The 19,746-nt window shown below is 38.2% G+C and overlaps 1 protein-coding gene and 1 long non-coding RNA gene across 5 annotated transcripts in view; one reads left to right on the forward strand and one right to left on the reverse strand.

Moving 5' to 3' along the window:
* The window catches only part of GALNT18 (polypeptide N-acetylgalactosaminyltransferase 18), a 225,186-nt gene extending 205,885 nt beyond the window's left edge, over positions 1–19,301 (forward strand). For 2 of the 3 annotated variants that reach the window (XM_085063108.1, XM_085063107.1), the window contains 2 exons: positions 3,082–3,246; positions 18,824–19,301. In XM_085063108.1, the coding sequence (XP_084919234.1) occupies positions 3,082–3,246; positions 18,824–18,970 (312 nt within the window). In that variant the 3' untranslated portion in view covers positions 18,971–19,301. The remainder of the gene's footprint in view (positions 1–3,081; positions 3,247–18,823) is intronic. The other variant, XM_085063106.1, reaches the window with a different exon arrangement.
* LOC146436659 (uncharacterized) overlaps positions 8,700–19,746 on the reverse strand; it is a 64,401-nt gene continuing 53,354 nt past the window's right edge. Inside the window, exons 2-4 of one of the 2 annotated variants that reach the window (XR_014852744.1) lie at positions 11,994–12,109; positions 10,729–10,904; positions 8,700–9,477 (exon numbers count right to left, since the gene is read on the reverse strand). This is a non-coding gene — a long non-coding RNA (uncharacterized LOC146436659). Of the gene's footprint in view, positions 9,478–10,728; positions 10,905–11,993; positions 12,390–19,746 lie in introns of those variants that run through there. The other variant, XR_014852742.1, reaches the window with a different exon arrangement.

A 19,746-nucleotide genomic window follows, 5' to 3' on the forward strand; every position in this document is an offset into this window, starting at 1 on the left:
TCATAGCTTATTTAAATCACAAGTGCAAGCTGTGTTTTTATAGGGCTAAAGCATGAGCATGGCTTTAATCTGTAAGGCTATATTTTATGTGAAGGTCAATTCAAAATATATTCAGTAAAAAGGCACAGATGTGCTTACCTAACATGAACATTATGAGAGGGTAATTCAGTTCACGTAACTCGGGGTTAATCTCCTACAGCCTGCTCCAGACAAGTAATTTGTGTACCATCTTTATACAAGCAAACAAAAAACCCCAAACCCAAGAAGAAATTAAAAAAATATTTTGGAAAATGCAAGTAATCAAATAGAAACAGATATAGCATGAAAGCAATTATAATACTTTAGTTTGTTAAATTATTTAAGGGGAGGCTTTACCATGGTTTCATGGTGTTAAATTTCAGGCTACAACATGAATCAGTAGTGCCAATAGTTAATTCTGTTTTACCAAATGGCTGTCCTTCCTTCATCCCAACATAGTTATTGTGCTCTCTCAGTACAGGGACTGTTTCATTCTCAGAGTGGGGAAAGGAGCCAGGCACTGTAGGTTTAAAAAAAAAAAAATTCTGGCCAAGTGCAACACAAACCACTACCTCCCTGTTTCCTAACATGCTGCTCAAATTGAATTTTTAGAGGTTGTGTGCTTTTGATGTGATTCCCCCAGCAGAAAAACACAGCAGTCAAGTTACCACCAACATTGCAAGGCTGTGCAATGTTTTCAATTCTGAAGAGAAATAAGATATGGATTTATTGTATGAGAGCCAATATGTTTGTAATGATATATAGAGCAGTTAAATATTGTCCATATTACTGGATAAGCAAAGCAACATCTTGAAAGAGCCTTGCTGGACAGACTGCCACCCTACCGTGTTCTGTTTTGTGTATTTTTACATGCCACTTAAACAGCTGAAAGGTGTCTTTCCCAACACTAGGTGAGAACTCAAGATTTCTCACCTATTTTTCTAACTGGCCCGCGATGAAAAATGAAGTGATAATAGCAGGTAGGCTCTCTTAATTAGCAGCTTGCTAATTAAATCTGTTAAGCATAATTGTATTTGATTGTTCTACTTCTATACAGTTTTGCCAACAAGCAGGACTGAGTAGTTCCCCCAGCCAGAGCCATCACTCTGCTCCTGCCCAGAAAGAAGCTCAGACTGAACCATTGCTGCTTTGATATCAAAAAAAGGCTGGGGGAGCTGAAGTAGGAACTGGGTTTGCTCTGTCCAGGAAGGTGAAATGATTACCTGCAGCCTTCAGGCCATGCTGTGAAAGGCTGAGGTGTCTGAGCTAATAAAAGCAGCTCAGCCCCGAGGGTTTGCAGGCACACTGCTTGCTCTGTGCAGACCTTGAGCTGCAGCATGCACTTCTAGGGTCACAGCCAAGCCTGCTCATTTGTTTCCAGTGACTGATGGGCATCCTTTAGAAAAAAAAATGCAACCCCTCCTTTATTTTCTTATATCATGTTTTCTATGGTGACAGCATTCTGAAATGAAACATCACTTACTATTAGTTAAAAATTTAAATAACTGACACTGTAGCTCTCTGTTTTCTAGTAGTAATTTCAGGTAGGAGGTAAATGAGCTGCAGCAAAAAATTCATCTGTAGAATGTCCTAACAATCCCCTTTAAAGATCATCTTGGTCTTATAGCCTTACTCTATCACTACCTCAGTCTCTCTCCAAAAAAAAGCATCTAAATAGATCATAAACATGTCTAAAATAGTTGTTCTTGGCCTGTCTAGAAAGTGCATTCTAAATGTTTATTGCTTTTCTAAGGCATCAGTTTTGTTTGCAGGAATGTTAATAGCCTGACTTGCGGATGGAGTGTGATCTTGTTAGTGTTCCTATAGTTCTTAGACTTTCCTTCAATCCACCATAACCATCCATTCTGGAAATGTGCACTGCTAGGTCCTTTTATTACCCTGCTCTCCTCTGTAAGCCATGATTGAACTATTCAACTTTTCTCTGTTCAACCTCCTAAAACTTTCACTCACCTCACTTCAGCCAGCTCAGCCTTGTTATCATTTCTGTGTGGTGAAAACAATGAAACTTCATTGAGGGGGGCAAAACCTTGGATTAGTCTGGACCATTAATGGTAACTTTAATTTAACTTTTATGCAACTCAGTCAGTTTACATCTGCCCTGGCAGTGTTACAGGAGGGCAAACAGGGGACATAGTCTCGCCCAAAATGCCACCATTTGTTTTGATTGTATTCAATCCCTGCATTGACTGCTTTCAGCATCCTTTTTTGGGTTTGTTTTGGGTTTTTTTTTTTTTACATGAAGCTCCTAAAATCTCTCCTCAGACCTGACTTGTTCTGCTTTTCTCTTTTCTCTCTTATTTTATGAGAGTTTTCACAAATAAGAATGCTCATATATAAAAAAAAATTTATAGAAATTTTCTGCTAGAAATAGAGAGCAGCTGGTGTCTGTCCCTTTTTCCCGTCTCTAGTGTCTGTGTGTATTGGCATATAAACAGTAAAATGAGAGCAAATGCCCTGAAACGTGGCCATTCTGATCTCTCTCCTGCCTGTATCTTTCACCAGTTGCTTATAACTTTTTATTGTATATAATAGTTGCTTCAAGTGTGAGCTTTAGCATTTGTTTGTAGAAAACCTTCATTTATCTATCTGTCCTATAAAAGATTGATGCTGTGAAATCCTGTGCTGTTCTCTTTTTTTACCTCTCCAGTGAAGTGTTGTCCTCAGATGTAATAGTCTAATCAGAGCTGATGGCCATTTTTAAGCCAGTCCCAGGGTGTGTATCTTGCTCTTTGAAGACCCTTAGTATGGCCACAGAAAACAGAAGTAGAAAGAATACATGATGAGAAAATAATCAGTTGTATTTGCATATTTCCTCTCAAATACTTAACCAGCATTTACTTGTTGATAACAATGAGCAATTAATTGTTAATTTAGACCAACTTTTAAAATGTTATGTTGCTTCCTGCATGAAAGGAAATAATTTAAAAGCCACTATGGGGTCAGCCTACTGCTATTCAGCATATTTATCTTTGCCATTAGATTTTGGGTAAAAGTGCTGCTTCTGTGTAAGGCCACAAATGTTGTTTGTGCTTCCTGTTGCAGAATGTTTATTACACAAGCAGCCAGCAGCTCCACGTGGGTGTTCTGAGCCCCACTATCGACGATGATGACAACAGATGCCTGGTGGATGTGAACAGCAGGCCCAGGCTCATTGAATGCAATTATGCCAAAGCCAAGAGAATGAAGCTTTACTGGCAATTTACTCAGGTAATTCTTACCCAGCAGACATTTCAGAAAGTTTTAAAGCTCTGTTTCTGTGTCTGAAGTGTGAGTAATCTGTTTACTAACAGAACAGATTTATCCTTGCTGTCTTTGCACAGAGCCAAGAAGCTGTTGTTTAGATTTGATCCCAATGTCAGCTACCTCAGTTGGGTACAAAACTTGTGTTATATTTTCTGAGTTTACTATGAATAATTTGTTTCTAAGGCACAGTACTGTTATGGAAAAAAAAGAGGGTTATATCAGTAGAGTCAAATGCAAAGTAACTTATTTAGGAACAAGGAATAGAAATATTTTTGTTTGTTTTTTAAGAAGTAGCAGCTCAGAAAAGGCTCAGAAAAGCAACTCAGTGGTGATAACAGCCTCATAATGAGCTAGTTCTGCAGTTTCTGTCTTTAAAAGGGTAATGCTTTTATGCATGAGTGTGAGAGGTACAGAAAGAGGCTCAAGAAAAGGCTGAGAAGTGGTTTCATAGTGATGAGAGTGCTGATAGGACAAAGTCTAGCCTGGTAGCCACGATCATAACTGATTTAGAAACACAAGGGAGAACTGTGAAGAAGCCACAAGTTCTGGGGCCAGAAAAGATGCTCTGCCACATAGTATTCCTGGAGATCACTCTGGTTTAGCTAAGAGGAAATGGCAAAGTGACTCAAAGCATCTCAGTGTTCCCACAGAGGGATACAGGTTATCCTGAAGACAAAACAGGTTCCAGTGGTTGGAAGCTAAAGACAGTCAAATTCTGTTTTTCAAAGATGAGTTTTCCTAAGGTAAGTTTAACACAATGGAACTTTGCCTTGTCAGGTACTGGCATTCTGGTGAATCAATGAAATGAAATTACATTACTTTCAAAAACAAATGCATGATTTAGCTTCTGGAGGAAATGTCATGGCTAGTGTGAGTTTGCCTGTTCTCACTGCTGCTCCTCAGCAGTTTTTAGTCAACAAATCTAGCTGTGTGCTCCAGCCCATGGGCCAAGGTTCACCATTAAGGTAATTTTTCTCCTGGGTTTAATTTTTCTGTAACATTCATATGGGTTTACAAATATCCTTTCTGCCAAGTAATTAGTTTCATTTTCTATAACAGCCATTATCCATATATTTTAGTACCTTGTTAATACAGTTTAGCAGCAAACTTAGTGCAGACACCATCTGGACACTAGTCAATAAAGAATATTATTAATTTATTTTGTATTCATACTTGAAAATAGTCCAGATCTTTGTCTTTAAGAGGTAACTCTTGAGCAGCAAATCTTAAATCCCTAACTTGGCCCCTCAAGGGCAACGTTTTAATTATGTCTTCTCACAAATTTTAACACAAGTCTCATCACAAGGGGGGCCTCACTGTGTCCATCTCTGCACTTGATTTTTTTTTTTACCAGTTCTAAAAAGTATAACTAACACTGAAGAGTATTTCAGTAACATTTTAGCATGGTCCACCTATCCAGTGATTGCTCTGTATACCCCAAGGTTTTGGTGACAATTCATGGTTTCTACTCCAGGATACTGCTGCTATTTCATAGCACTGATTATGTTAGATATCATTGGGGGGCAGCAGTAGAAGGCCTTGGTAACTAAGCTATTAAGAGCTTTGAAAATGGGATTTAGCAGCATTAGGTTTCTTTCAGTTCCATATTCCAGATACAACCTCTCAATGAAGGTGCAGTGCTGGTAAACTTGACTCTGTAGCTTCTGTCTTCTGTCTACAAAGGAACTTCTCCCCGGGAGAAGTGAAAGCTAATAAGTTGTTTCTTTATGGTAAATTAAGAGACAAATGAAATAATTAAGAATTTTCTGTTCTAAAAGGATTTTGTTAATACCCAATACAATCAAAATGTCATTATTGCTCGACATACTGCCTGGTACCCAGCCTGGGTACATTCTGTAAGGTAGGAGAAAGTTAATTAAGTAATCAAGGCTTGCTGAGATCAACTGATGACCTCCATTTGAAATGCTCCCATTTAGTCTGGTGAAAAGATGTGTTTGTGTGAATGTCTTGGAAGTTCTCTCTCTGAAAAGACTCTTTTTTATTACTTTTTTAAAGCTCTGGCATTTCTTTTCCATATTGTGCAGTGAGCAGAGCTACTGTGAGTGTCAGGATTGTAAGCATTGATGCTTATGTAGTCTTGAAATTTGTGAACTATTAATTAAAATGCAGATGCTGATTGTAGCTTTTTGTAGCACTTCCTTTTAGCTGCAAGTATGCTTTGACTTCTGGATTCTTCAGCCATTCCACAAGAATATCTGATGGTATAGAGAAGTAAAAATACAGTAGTGCAAGTGGAGAATTGTCGGAAGGGGAATAGGAAACAGACTGGCCACCAAGGGTAAACCAATTGAACTAGATTCTTGCTGTCCAGCACAAAAATCAGTATTTTCCCCTGCATTCCAGACATTTATCTTAAATTTGTTAGAATGAGGAAACACTTTAATCTGAGAGGCACTACAATAGCCTGTGGTGGGACATGGACAGCAGTCTGGCGGATAAAAAACTGTACAGCTTTTTGTACTCTGTAATGATGAGCGAATTCCATATGACAAAAGTAGAAAATGGGGTTATCCTCAGTTAGGGGACTCCTTGCTTCTGTAGATCTATTAAAGAATTAATTAATTAAGTCACATTTTTTAGATCACAAGTGTATGTATACACATATATATAGATTATATATATACACACACACACTTGTCCATGTAAAGCAAGCTTGATTTTTATTTTTTTTTTTTTTCATTTATCGTTTACTCTGGTTTTAAAATTTTAGATTCTCTTCAGTTGCAGGCAGCTGGAGTCAGGCAGCCAGCTGTCCACTGCTGCCTTGTGGACAAAACTGTGTTTTGATGGGCAGGTACTTGGAGGGAATCACTACCTCTAGTATCTTTGTCCTCTAGAGAAACTTGCATTGAGCATTCAAAGCTTGTAGGATGTGTTTGTATAATCAGGATCTATCTGAGCACATTTCCATGCTCCACAGTTTTGTACAGCTGCCAAATGCAATGAGACCCAATAAAATGTAGGCTTTGGTGGCATTCTTGCTTCCAAAGCTTCTTCAAGTGTTTATAACTGTAATTATGTCAAATTATGTAAATTAGCCCAGAAAAGACTCCCATCAACTGGGTAGTGTTCAAGAATTTATTGTTCAGGCTGTTTGTCAAATCTTCTCTTAGGGAAATGTTTGTTTTGGAAATATTTTAATGCCTGGAAAGTCTTCTTAGGTGTTTGACAGCTCACCTAGTTCAGTCTGCCTCACCACTTTTTCATTTAATCAGAACAAAATGAGAGCTTGTAGCAAAAACTGGTAAGTGATCAGAAATCAGACAAGATTTCTCAGGTTTATCGCTGATGGAGAGTCAGTTGCCTGCCCTGCACGTGAAATTCTTCTCAACACACCTCACCTGGTTGGCAGCAAGTCAGTCAGCTAGAAAGTGCACTTAGAGCATGTAAGGACTCCTGTGGATGGTTAACAAGGGAAAAGAAGGAAGTTTTTCTGTCATTACTCTTTATTTTGACCTACCTTCTGTTTCTGATAAGTTGGACAGGTATGTGATTTTTTAAAACTTTTAAAATTTATCTTTACCTTCTCCATTCTAACCAGATGAGCCATGCTCTCACTTTTTGCTGTTGTGAGAAGCAAACGAGGAGTGCTCTGTGTAAATAGAGGCATAAGAAAGGATGCAAGGCTGAGCTCAAAACTTGGGATTAATCATTTACAGCTGTTCCACACTTAGTTAATTCAAGTAATTCAGCTTTTGGTGTGGTTGCCACAGAAAGGTAGGAAGAGTCTGCAGCTCTAGGGGATGGACTCACCACATCCTTCATGGGAGGGAGAGGATGCACAGGGCCTGCTCTCAGCACTGTCCTGTTCTCATATCCTCTGAGAACATTGCTTTTGCATGGTGTGGACAATTGTGACTCTAGTCACTGCTGAAGGTTTCCACAGGATTTCATCCCATTCACAAATGTTTGGAGGGGGTGGTTTATGCTATCCCAAGAAACTGTAAATAAAAATTGTTGCTGACAGCTGTAGTTACAATATGTATATATTTCCTGAATATCATAGTAAGAATTGCTTTGGAGGGAAAAGAGAAGACAGACAAGCAAATTAATTACTGAGTTGTCACTGTATTCCACAGGTATATATGATGATTTAGATCACATTTAAATAGGTGTTAGATAATAGATACTGAGAAATTATGTTTAGCTGTATAAAAAGAATGAATAGACCTTAAAATTAATTAATTTATATCTCATTCCTGCTGCAGACTTTGGCCTTTCAATTACTCTTACCCAACTTTATCTAATGCAAATAAAGGATGCAGTTCTGCACTACCCACAGCACATTCCAGAGAAGTACAGAATGCAGGCTGTGTGGCAGGATTAGCCTGGTAGGCTGGGAAGCAAGCAGAGAATCTCTGTGCCAATTTGAGATGCCCCCTTGCTGAGCACACAGAGTGCAGAAGCTGAGCCCAACACCATTAAACAGCAGCCTCATCCTAATGTCCACTCCTGTGTTCAGCCCATCCATTAGCCAAGGACATCAGTGTACAAGAGGGATTGAGCTCAGTAGGGCTGAGTGTGTCTAAGGGAGCTGTGGCCCTCATCAGCTTCACCAGATCCTTCCATTATCAGAGCCACAGGCTGGAAAAACAGCATCATTAATTTATCAAGGGTTTGGATTTATGTGGTATTTCTAACCACAAAGGATGCTAATACTCTCAATATGTCTTTGTAGTTTAAGACATGCTGCACTGCTATAGAACTACATAATGAGGCAGTGCTGTTTGCCTGGCAGCTCAGAGCAGAAAGGGATTGGGATCCAGTTAAAAGAGATACAGACTTTGATCCTGCAGGAGAAAAATAAAAACAGAACCTAATTACTCAATTAAATGAGCCAATAGACTAGGTTAAGCCCTGTATTTTTAGTGAGGCTATCTGATTTTTAAGTAACCAGTGTTGCCAAGTGTGATGTTTTTGAACCTCAGACACAAAAGAGCATTTCCACAAGCCCCAGGGGTCCCAGTCCAGTGTTGGTGTAGGGGTCCAGTACATCAGCAGCATTTCTGTATGGAGATATTCTTCACCCATTTTTTGATCAAATATTACCCCAGCTTGCCTGTACTTAATACTTTAACTAATGGGATGACTGCACTAGGTGTTCTAGCTGGAGGACAAGGAACCTGAACCATTGTTCTGCTTAGACATGAGAAAGTGATAGTGTTTCAATTTTCATTTTACCCTTGAAAATTTCTTCCTAAGTCATTTGTAGCTTAATATTCTTGTCATATTTTAATATGACAATATTAATTTTAAAAAGGTGTATTAAAATATTTCTTTTTATTCACCATGGGCTATGTCTTACTATAAGCCTATAAACATTGTGGTACCATTTATGCAGAATGGAATTGAGAAGTACAAAAATCTGAATGCATTCAGGCTTTCTCCATTTTGAATACTTGGCTTCAACTTAACTATGAAAATGTATAGGCAAAAAACATGCACAAAAATATGAAATACATATATAAATAAAACACAGTACTGTATTTTAACAACTGATGTTAGATTTGCTTGGCAATTATTGCTAACTGATGTTAAATTTGCGTGGTAATTATTGCTGTAGCTAGTGGTAACCAAAATTTCCTTGTATCAGTTTAGTCTTCTATTTGGAGTAATTTTATAGTAGCAAGTTTTAATCTTTGTAAATTGGGTGTAGAACTTGCCAGCTAGAAAGTCTGTGTGAAATACAGCAGTAAAATGAGCTTTTAGAGGGTGCATTTCAAATCTTTTCTAGCATATCATATTATGCAGTATTTACTCTCCTGAGGACTACATTTAAGCTCCAAAGACACTTGTGCTGAATTAATTTAGAAGAAAGTTAACACATACCCATGTTTTTCCTTCAAAACAGATACCCTATTTGCATATTTTAGCATCTAATTTTGAATGCCACATTTATTTACAAAGAAATTATTTGTTCTGGTTGCACATGATTCTTCCTCATTTCAGCTGTCTGGATAGGCTGCATCCAAAAATCACAGATGACAGCAGCTGACAAGGCACTGCATGGCATTGTCATGTCAAGCATGCAAAACAATGGCCAAATCCAGAAGGTTTCCTACAACTTGAGTGATAAGCAAGACTTACCAAACGAAAGAGTTGAGTTTCAGGAGATCTGAGCTCTGTTCCCTTTGCACTGCTGCCCCAATCGCTGCTGGGTTCTGCATTCCTCAGCTGTGAGAGGGATGGAAGGAGTTTTGCTGTTATTATTTCTAGTTTCCTAGAAGAAAACAGAACTCTGTCCTGATCAAGTCACTAAAAGCTGCATCTTTATTGCCAATGGAGACAAAACTATTATGTATGTAAGCAAGATTTGGCTACCAAGCAACTGTCTACAGGCTGAGATGATAAAAATGCTCCCTTAGAAATCAAATAAATCTGGATTAAATAATGATACACATGACAAGACAAGTCGGTTTGTTATTTGGTGAAATGATCAGGCCATCAGGTCTGGTGTCCTGAACATCTATTTGTGACACTCAGTGTAACAGTAAAAAAAAAAAAAAAAAAAAAAAATTATTCTTTTCATTACTGCCTCAGTAAATTGGACAAATTTTGTGCTGCAGCAGCAAGGACAATCCTTTCCCAATATCAGTTATAATCAGATTTGTGTGATTAGTAGGGAAAAAGCCATTTTCAATAACTAGACACTGTGACCAGAGTCCCAAAGAGCCCAGCCTAAATTCCCATGTTAGAATATGCAGATCAATTGAAATACTGGTGCAAATTCATTTCCTAATTTTCTTCACTTGGCACTCAATTTATTTCTTAGTCTCTAGGGACTGGTTTAATCATAAGCATATAATGATAATGCAAGTAGTTCAGTTTCTGGGTTAAAATGCATTAAGCCTCCTTTGTATGGAGCATTCATATTAGAAAACTTAGAGTAATTAAATACAACACACACACAAAGGAAATAAAATTGTCATTCAGTATTTTTGTTTTCCAGAGGAGTTATTTCTCACAAACAATCTAAACCCCATCAGTCTTTGGAAATCTGTTAATATGTCTGTGGAAAACATCTTGTTTTTCCTGGGAAAAATAAAAATCTTGGGTTTCCTAATTGTGCTTAAAGGAGTTTCCTGTTTGTCTGGCTGGAGATGACTAACCAGGTATAACTTTTACGAAGGTTGGTAAATAACACAGTGAAATTGTGTTCTTCACATCAGTTTTCCATCTGTGCTATGTTAGAACAATATTATAAGGACATGTAGAAGTGGCACTTCAGGATATGGTTTGGTTTGATTATGGACTTGATAATGTTGAATTAATGGTTGAACGCAATGATCTAAAAGGTCACCTGAACAATTCTGTAATTCTATATATCAAAATGATGTTACTTCAAGACCAAACACAAATGCAAAACCTAGGAATACACAATTTGCTCCACCACAGATAACAAAATTACTTGACTAGATTAATTACCTTATCTAGAAGACTGCCCCAGGCAATGGTCAGTGCTTGCTGTTGCACAGAAATGAGCTCTGTTCTGAGCCAGCAGTTCACTGTAAGACCAGGAGGAGGATTCCCTTCTTGACCCCTGAAGTGTTCTCTTCAAGAAGATTGAGGCTTGATTTGTCAGAATGATCATCTCAGCATGCCTGCAAAGGGTTGTTTTATCAGCACTCTTAAAATGAGCTCAGCCCATCAAAAACATCTAGTCAGTCACTGAACACTGATGGCTGAGACCATGAATTCAACAGATTTCCTATACTCTCATAAATCACAATAGTTGTAACAAATTTGTTAATCTAACACTCCTTTTTTCCTCTAGATACTTTGTTTACCATTTTCTCACTGCTATTCATACTTTTGAACATTAAAGGCAAATAACACTAATTTCCATTCATATCCTAAAAAAAGTCCTGTTCTTATTTCTTGTTACTATATTTTGTAATTCCCCACCATCTGAATATTGCACTTCAGAATATCATTGTTGCCCTTCTCTGTCTTACACTTTCTCTATCTTGAAGCAAGCCTAAATCAAGGCAGATAAATCAAGCCTGAGTTGTTTGCACAAATTATTTCTATGTAATCTCAGAATGAAAGAGGAAAAGGTAGCTTTTCTGAGCTTTTCACAAAATGAATTAGTAAAACATGCAAATAAAGCCTCCAGCATTCCCATCTTTTTCCTGATTGCATCAAAATATTGTTTCACTGCACAGGCAGCTACTGCCTGGCACAATCAATGAAAAGAAAGATTGTAAAAAAATCTGACTTTTAGTTAGAGAAAAAATACCCTACAGAAAACATTGGACAAAGCATTAACTTTGGATATTTTCTGTAGGTCAAGTCTCACTCAAGACTCCAGAGGTGTTTAACATACAGGATTTACCCACATGCAGCTCTTCTCCTAGTAGAGGGAGTACAAAATGTAGCAGTTGCAGCTGTTGCTGTGAACTTACATAGTTTAGAAACATATCTTAAATTCCAATTTGGAACTTCTGATTATCAAAGTTTGAGCATTAAGTAGCCAGTGCCTGCTCAGTATGGCATTTACAATTTTCTGAATGCTACCAAGTAGGAGAGCAGGCAGTTTAGGGCACAGGAAGACACATGGGAGACAATTATTAACATCACTTCCTTTAGTAGTGAGGAAAACAAAATCAGAAATATGAAATACCAGCATGCACTGCTGGAGGTTACTCCTTTAAGTTGTCAAAAAGGCAATTTATTTCTAAGTGACTTACCCTGGTAAGTGGTTACTCAGGACAGCAGCTGTGGTCAGAAAAGCCATGGACATCATCCTCAAGTGCACAGCATGACCCCAGTTTTTCCTTTACCACAAATGACTTGCTAGGTAATCCTGGTTATCAGAAGATCAACATAACACATCATCATCATCTGGGTTTGCTGCTAAAACCAAACCAAACAATACATTCAGCTGTAAATTCTGCATTTAGCCATGATCATCAGGGCTATGCATGGATAAAGGATTCCCTTTTCAATCTGCTTTCTACCCTACCACACACATCCCTCTGGAAAGTGTTCAATAATTAATTTCAAAAATCATATCATATACCTACAATACTTGCATCTGCAGATGTTTTTCTAGTACGTCAGGAAGAGTTCCTGGCCACTGCTGATACAGTAATAATTCATGTTTAGTTCTTGAAAAATACCTCTAGCCTGGCTAATGTATTCTACTGCAAAACCTCCTTCAATTTTCTTAGTCTTATCCCAGTTTTCTGTAGTCAAACATGTTTCCAGCTATCATATCCTGAAGAGCTTCTTGGAATTTTACTGAATGTTTGAATTCATTTTCCAGATACTATTTTCTTAACCTTGCTATTAACAAGCCTGCAATCTGTTATAAATCTGTGATAAAATTTTATATATGTAGAGAAATATTAGTCATAGATATAAATCCACACATTCCATTTCTGATTTTTATGCTGTGTCTCTGTAATTTGTTCTCCAGTTACATTCTCTGTATGAAACTGCATTCCCTCGTGCCAGGTTTAATTGCTTTTATTTTAATACTTTAATTAATGGTATTACATATTTCTACATACTGAAGAGACTAAGCAAATCAGACCATCTAATCCAGAGTAAACAAAACAGAAAATAATTGCACAAACCACTAGTTACTAAAACCTAGTCTGGACATACAAATGAGGCTGTTTCATTTGATTTGTCACAGCTGCAGTATTAAAAATTTGTTGCAGCATTACGAAAATTCACCATTTATGATCATGTAAACCCTGAATGCTCACTCAGATGTCTCAGGAGAGGAATGAGACAAAATGTGCTGCAGAGATTAAAGTGATGTAACTGTTGAATGATGTGTCTAATCCCTGTCAGAGGGTGTTTCACAGTATTTATGCACTGAGTACCAGCAAGTGTATGAACAGCACCTGAGTGCAGGAGGAGGGAAAAAAAATTACTTTTTCCTTAAGAAATGGTTTGGCTGATCCCTAGGTTATACCACTTAAGTTTACATTGCGCATAGTAATTAGTTTTGTTTAGTATTGGAAAGATAAATTGACATTTTAAGTGTGTCTTGTAGAAATTCTCATTTGCTTATCTATCTGTAAATAAATAGCTGAACAGACAGCAATATATTTTAAATACATAAACCTGCTCTATATTATACTCCATATACATGAAAGCAGTTAAATGCACCTTATTTTCACAGTGGTCATATAAAATATATTAGGAAGCTTGTACCTTTGAATAAGAGCAGCTAACAATAAAAATATATTAGGAAGCTTGTACCTTTGAATAAGAGCAGCTAACAATATACTTCAATGAGAAATATTTCAATGAAATTGGTTCAAATTAATTGATGAAAGATTTGAACAACAAAAGATATGTTACAGAGCCTGCTTTACTTACAGCACACCTGTTAGACAAAGAGTTGGGAAATTTGTTGTACTGCTTTGGATTCAAGAGGGAATGAATCAGTTACCTCTATATTATATACACCTATATCCTTTTTACAGCTAGAAAGTAGAAAATCAAAATTAATAACATTATCCACTATTTCCAAGCAATGGGCAATACTGAAAATACATTAATTACTGGATGGGATAAATTATTCCCTTCTTCCTATGAATGCTTTCACACTGCATCAACATCCCCACAGAAGTGAATCACAGAGGAAAAAATGCCTTGTAAAATTGGAGTAATTTTCTTTAGGATTAAATTTGGTGTGCTTACAGCCACTGAAAATTTACCTCCAATATTCTGAGGAAATGCATGAGAAGATCAGGTGTTCTGTTTGGAGTGGAGATTATCTCTGTCTCCTAGACCTCACCATAATTCTTTGATTCAAATGTATCAAAGCAACAGGGAAGATTAGAGTCTCTGCCTCAAAGGCAGAGCGAACATGTAAATATTTGAGGTCACTGATTGAGGTCCAAATAGAAAATTAATAGACTAGAGAATGCAATGATCTATATAGCGTATGTGAGATGAGACTGGATGTACTTATTAACCTTTTAAGACCTTTTTCTGAAATATCCATGTTTAGGCAAGCAGGTAAGAGCACTTTTTTTTCTCTTTTAGGCAGAATAACAGGAGCTTTAATGTGATGAGCAAAAAAGCAGGTTTAAATTCTATAAGGAAAATGTTCACTTTAGAGTAACTCATCAAAAATAGCTGTCAGTCTAGTTTTCAGTAATGCTGACAACCTCCAGCACTCATTTATCATCCCTCACTTTTACAAGTGAGCAGGTCTTTTAAAGTGATCAGGTTTGATAACTGTGCATCCACCACCCCCAGCAAACCAAAACAGAACCCACAGAACAGGCCAGCAAAGCCTCAAATTGCTTTGCTCAGCTTGGTACTGCAAGGGTTTGCAGACACATCAAATGAGTTCTTCAGTGCCATACTATTGGATAAATTCTGCTGGAGTGAAAGACTGGGAAGGAAACCTCTTACACAGAGTAGATGCACAGAAAGTCTGACTCTAAAGTCAACAGCTTTGCTTTCCAGTCTGTGAAACAGGATGCTGACTTGAGATAGTGTTAACATTAAAAGCACACTTATGAAGCACTCAATCAGTTTTCTGTGTGTCTGAGTGCCAGCAAGAGCTGAGATAATTTGTCCTTCTCACAGGAATTGCTTCCATTTGCTTTGCAAAGGCCATGCAGTTCTCAATCAAACTTGTTACTGCTGACACATTCAGTCTGTTTTTTACAGAATCCTTGACCTGGATGCTTATTTATCCTCTTGAGACTTCTACTGCCATTGAGCTGCCTCTCATCATCAATGATCTTAATCCTAATTCTGTTCAATTAAGCAGAATTCCTCTGAAACTTGTTTCAGCCTACAGAATTATGCATTGCGTCTCATGATTAAAGACATTACCCCCCAGGCTATCAATTTTTTGCCTTTAAATTGGAAAGCAGAGGTTTTTCCTAGAATGGGGAAAGGAACCCAGATGGGCAACTCACCTTTCACTGAGCCTGAAGTGTAGGAACACAATGAACTATTTTGCTGAGCACACAGTAAACCCAAATATGAGAGCTTTATACACGTTTGGCTAAATGCTTATTAAAAAAAAAAAGGCAAAAAATAATTAACTTAAAGGACACCTTTGCCTGCATTTGGCTTTAGGGTTCCAAATGCTAATGATGACAACAGATTGCAGAAACCATTGAGGAATGCTGTAATTTGGAGGCCAAACCAGTTAGAGGAGCAAAATACAATATTATCTTTTGGTGCCTCAGTGCTACCTGCTCCCTGCTTCCCTGGAGTTACTCAGTCCATGTGCTGTGATCCTTACACAGCTCACTAGTTAGGTGCATTGCCAGCAACCCAGGGCTGGCAGGATGACACCACTGTCTCAGGCTTCTATTGGGCATGTGAAGGGGTGAAAATGTATGCAGTTAAGTAGAAAAATAACAGCAAATTTAAAGAAAGATACAAACTTTCCTCCCTGTGCTTCAGAGCACTTCCGTTTGTATGCCTACAGAAAGGAACTAAAGCTGTGCACACTGTCCCCTGAGGGCTGAAGCAGAGGCTCTGCACAGGGCTGCATCTCTCAGAAACACAACTTAGCTCCTAACAGGGCTTGAGCCTTCACGTTCCTCCTTTGTGGTTAAAAAAAAGCTCATCTTGCTAAAAGCATCTGTGCTCTTTACAACACTCAATTCACACATATTAGCCACTACTTAACTTTGGTGTCTCTTTGATATTCCATACAGCAGCTCCAATGTACTCTGCAGGGTGGTTTTCAGTAGCCAATGCAGAGCACTTTCCACACATCAAAAAAAGCTTCCTTGGCTTTTTATCTCACAGTTCACTTGTTTCTGTCAAATAGAAGCCAGATTTCACATGAGGGTACATCAGAAAGAGTGAAAGGGTGCGAGGGGGCCTTTTGTGTGCTTTTTTGGGTTGCTTGCTTGTTTTGTTTTTCCTTAGGAGCAGCTTACACTTTCTTTGTGTAGCTGCTTGTATTAAAGAGTTTCTCATGAATACATTTACTGTAACACCTAAGTCTGCTCTACAAGATTTAGAATAAAGGAAAAAAAATTATCTCCACCGTGAACATCCTCCTTCCTCTACCCCAAATCCACCAGGCATTTGGGCCCATTTAAGTGAGAGAAATCCTAGACCACTGAAACAAATGGGAATTAGGCAGAAAATTTCCAACTCCATGTGGCAGTCTCTAAGTCTTAACACTGTGCCTTCCTCTACCTAAAAGAGTTCCAAGTGCCATGCTTCACCAAAAATGGAGCAAAAGAATTCTGTTCCTCCCCTTATGCCAGTAAGTTAGAAATGACAGGAAAAGCCTAAAAGTACCATGCACAGTCATATTCCAAGTCCAGAAATCAGGCAACGGATCTGAACAAGTTAGTTTTTGACCAAGACAAAGTGGGACAACTTTCTACAGCATCCAGTGCAGGATCTGAGCTGAGGAGGTCTCAGACACCAAAACTGGGATGAACCAACACATGAAAGATACAAAACTAGTTTACATAACTGACAGCAACACAAACACCTCCAGCATCAGTTGAAAACACAAGGAAGTTAATCTCAATTTTGGGTTTAGTCAGAAACACTTGTAAGCTGTAATTCCCAATTCAAACCCAGGGAGCTGACCCTGGATGCCATGAAACACTGAGTCTATGCAGTGGACAACCAGACTCCACAGCTTTCCTCAAGACTGGAAATATGTGTTCTCGAAGAAAACAAAATAACTGCTTCTTTCACAATGAAAAAATATCCATTACCTCAGAGTTTTATGTGTGAATAACTAGTTCAGAGCTCATTAAATTAACTCAGAGAGAAAAAAAAAAATCAAGATGATTAAAACGATCTCTAGAAGGCCAAAGTAACTGAGGGAGTGGGGGGATTAGAAGAGGAGGTGGGGGATGTAGAATAAGAATCTAGGACAAGAGAACAAATAGCATATAATAAAGCTTTGACTAATTTTTCATCCTAGCTTCTTGAAATTTCTTGTATGTCTTGCAGTTTCATTGCTTTTGAATAGTTTGGAGTTTATGTTCCCATCAGACACTCAAATTTAACTCGTGTTATTAATACAAATGTCAATAACAGTTATACTCCAGTGGGAAAATACAGTTCAGTCAGCATTTCATTATGGAGGTGTATTAAAATGCCTCTGCAAGCCTGTCTGTCCAGTAAAGCAGTCAGTGAAAATTGTATCAAGGCTGCACATAGACCCACCAGGAAGATCTGAGGGAGACTCACATCCTGAATTTTTGTGGATTATTCTAGAAATGGTCCCTTGTATCCAAAGATATATTTAAAATGTGGACCTTTCAAACTTAATTCTGTATTTCATTAGCCAGGCCCAAAAATTATTTTAGAAGCCACTTTTTAGAGAAAGTTTTTGCTGAGTTTTTTGCATTACTGGTGGGATAGGAGGAGACCCCCAGGCACCTGTCTGTATGAAGCAGAACTTGCACTGAACAGCACAAGCTCCTGAGGAACAGCCTGCTCTGAAACAGCACACAGCCTATGAGATTTATGCCAACATCCTTGAGGTTATTACTGAAATCTTTCCCAGCTGTGACTTTATAAAGCAAGGTATAACACAGGAAAAAACTGTGAGGTGGTAGGGTTCTTGTATGGGATTGGGTGTTTGGGTTTGGTTTTTTTATAGCAACTATTTTTTTGTTATTGTACAAAAAAGTACTTTAAATGCAGCTGCTCTTTCCACAATTCAGGTGTACTAACCTGTGCTGACTTACATGCCATTCTTTGATTTGCAGATTAAGCCAGAAATTCTCTACTACACAGGTCCAACACACTCTAGAAAAAGCCACTTTCAGACTTCTGTGCAATTACTCTGCTCTGTGTATCTTGGAAGAAATTTCTGGGACACTAATGTGTACAAGTTATCTATTGCCTTCCTTAGACAGGAGAGAGGGGGAAAGAACTAACTGAAAACAGATTTAAAGGGGGGGGAAATGTGATTTATGTCACCTGCATGACAATTTAATTGTAATTGAGGTCTATAGTTAACTGTGTGATAGCAGTGATTTAAAGCTTGATGCAACTCAGCAGTGAAGGCAGGGATTTAAAAAGGCAGCATTAAGCTGCAAATTGAACAGAATCAGGACTGATGATTAGCAACAAAAGATTATAAAAGACATTTCAGTATTCAAAGGATAAACAATTTTTTGCCTTTTATCCTTTATAAAGCACAGCCCTGGCCAAAACCCTGAGCCTCTTTTGGCTTATTTTGGTGTTCAGAAGTGCAGCAGAGCCACAAAATCAGGGAACTGAAGCAAACAGCAAAGCTTTGGCTCTTGGTTAAAATGCAAGGCTAGAAACACAGCTCAATTCCAGAAATGCCATTCGCTGAAATGGAAACCAGGCAATTGAGACTATTGCAAACTGCATCCAAGATTAAACCAGCCTGTGACAAAGGAACCTTCATTCCAAATCCAGCCTAGTGCTTATCTTGTCTCTAACTGGAAAGTTTTTCACAGAAGACAGACACTGGAATGTTCTATATTTTATGTTACCACACAGTAGCAATGCAACGAGTTCACAATGTTTAATACAAACATTTCTCCTTTTTTTCCCCCCATCTTTAAAGGGAGGTCCTATCCAGAACCGAAAATCCAAGCGCTGCCTGGAACTGCAGGAAAACAATGAAAATGAATTTGGATTTCAACTGGTCCTTCAGAAGTGCACTGGACAGCGCTGGTCCATAACAAATGTCCTGAGGAGCTTGTCATCATAGCAGACTAAATTTTGTACCCATTTCTTTTGCTACTGTGTAGCAAGTACCGAATTGTCACCTGCTGTACTGTATTCCTCTCGCTCCCCATCCCCCCAGGTCCTTCCCTCCTCTTTTCTGTCTCTGATTTTATTTTGTGAGTGTGTGGAAATAGGGTTTGTGGGCTGGAAATAAGACGTTTTTATTTCACAATGATGTTTTCACGACATTTATAGAGACGCTGAATGACAGGTGACGGGTAGGCTATCCTAAAATATTTTACAACTGTAAATAGGAAGCAAATGGAGAATATTTATAACTCAAACTTTTATTGAATAAAAAAGTCCAAACACTATTGCTGTCTAGCTGTCTCCATGGAAATCCATTTGGAAGTTAAGTGCTGGTTTCATTGCTTTCATTAACCCAAGTCTGATCTCAGCATGTTGTTGCAGAGCATCAGAATTCTCCAGACTTGTGAGAAAATGTTCTACCTGCATACCAGAAGCTACAGTGAGAGAGGATTTTCTCCATTCTCCCTCTCCAGAGATCTGTCTGGGCCACTGTAGCTACCAGTGTGCAAATACAGGAGGAAGGTGTGGTGTGTGGAGGTGTATAATATGCACCCAAGTATTTTTACTCTTCAGTACCACTAAATAAAACCCCAGAGAGAGCCCCAGGGCTCAAGTGAGTCAGGGAAGAGAATTTGTTAAAAAAAAAAAAAAAAAGGAAAAAAGCTACCAGAGAGAAGCAGCAGCTACTGGAAGAAAAATAAATTATAAACCCTGACATTTCTCAGTGGG

The sequence above is a fragment of the Lichenostomus cassidix genome, chromosome 5, assembly GCF_008360975.1.
Source record: "Lichenostomus cassidix isolate B80296 chromosome 5, HeHo_3.0, whole genome shotgun sequence".
NCBI classification, from domain to species: Eukaryota; Metazoa; Chordata; class Aves; order Passeriformes; family Meliphagidae; genus Lichenostomus; species Lichenostomus cassidix.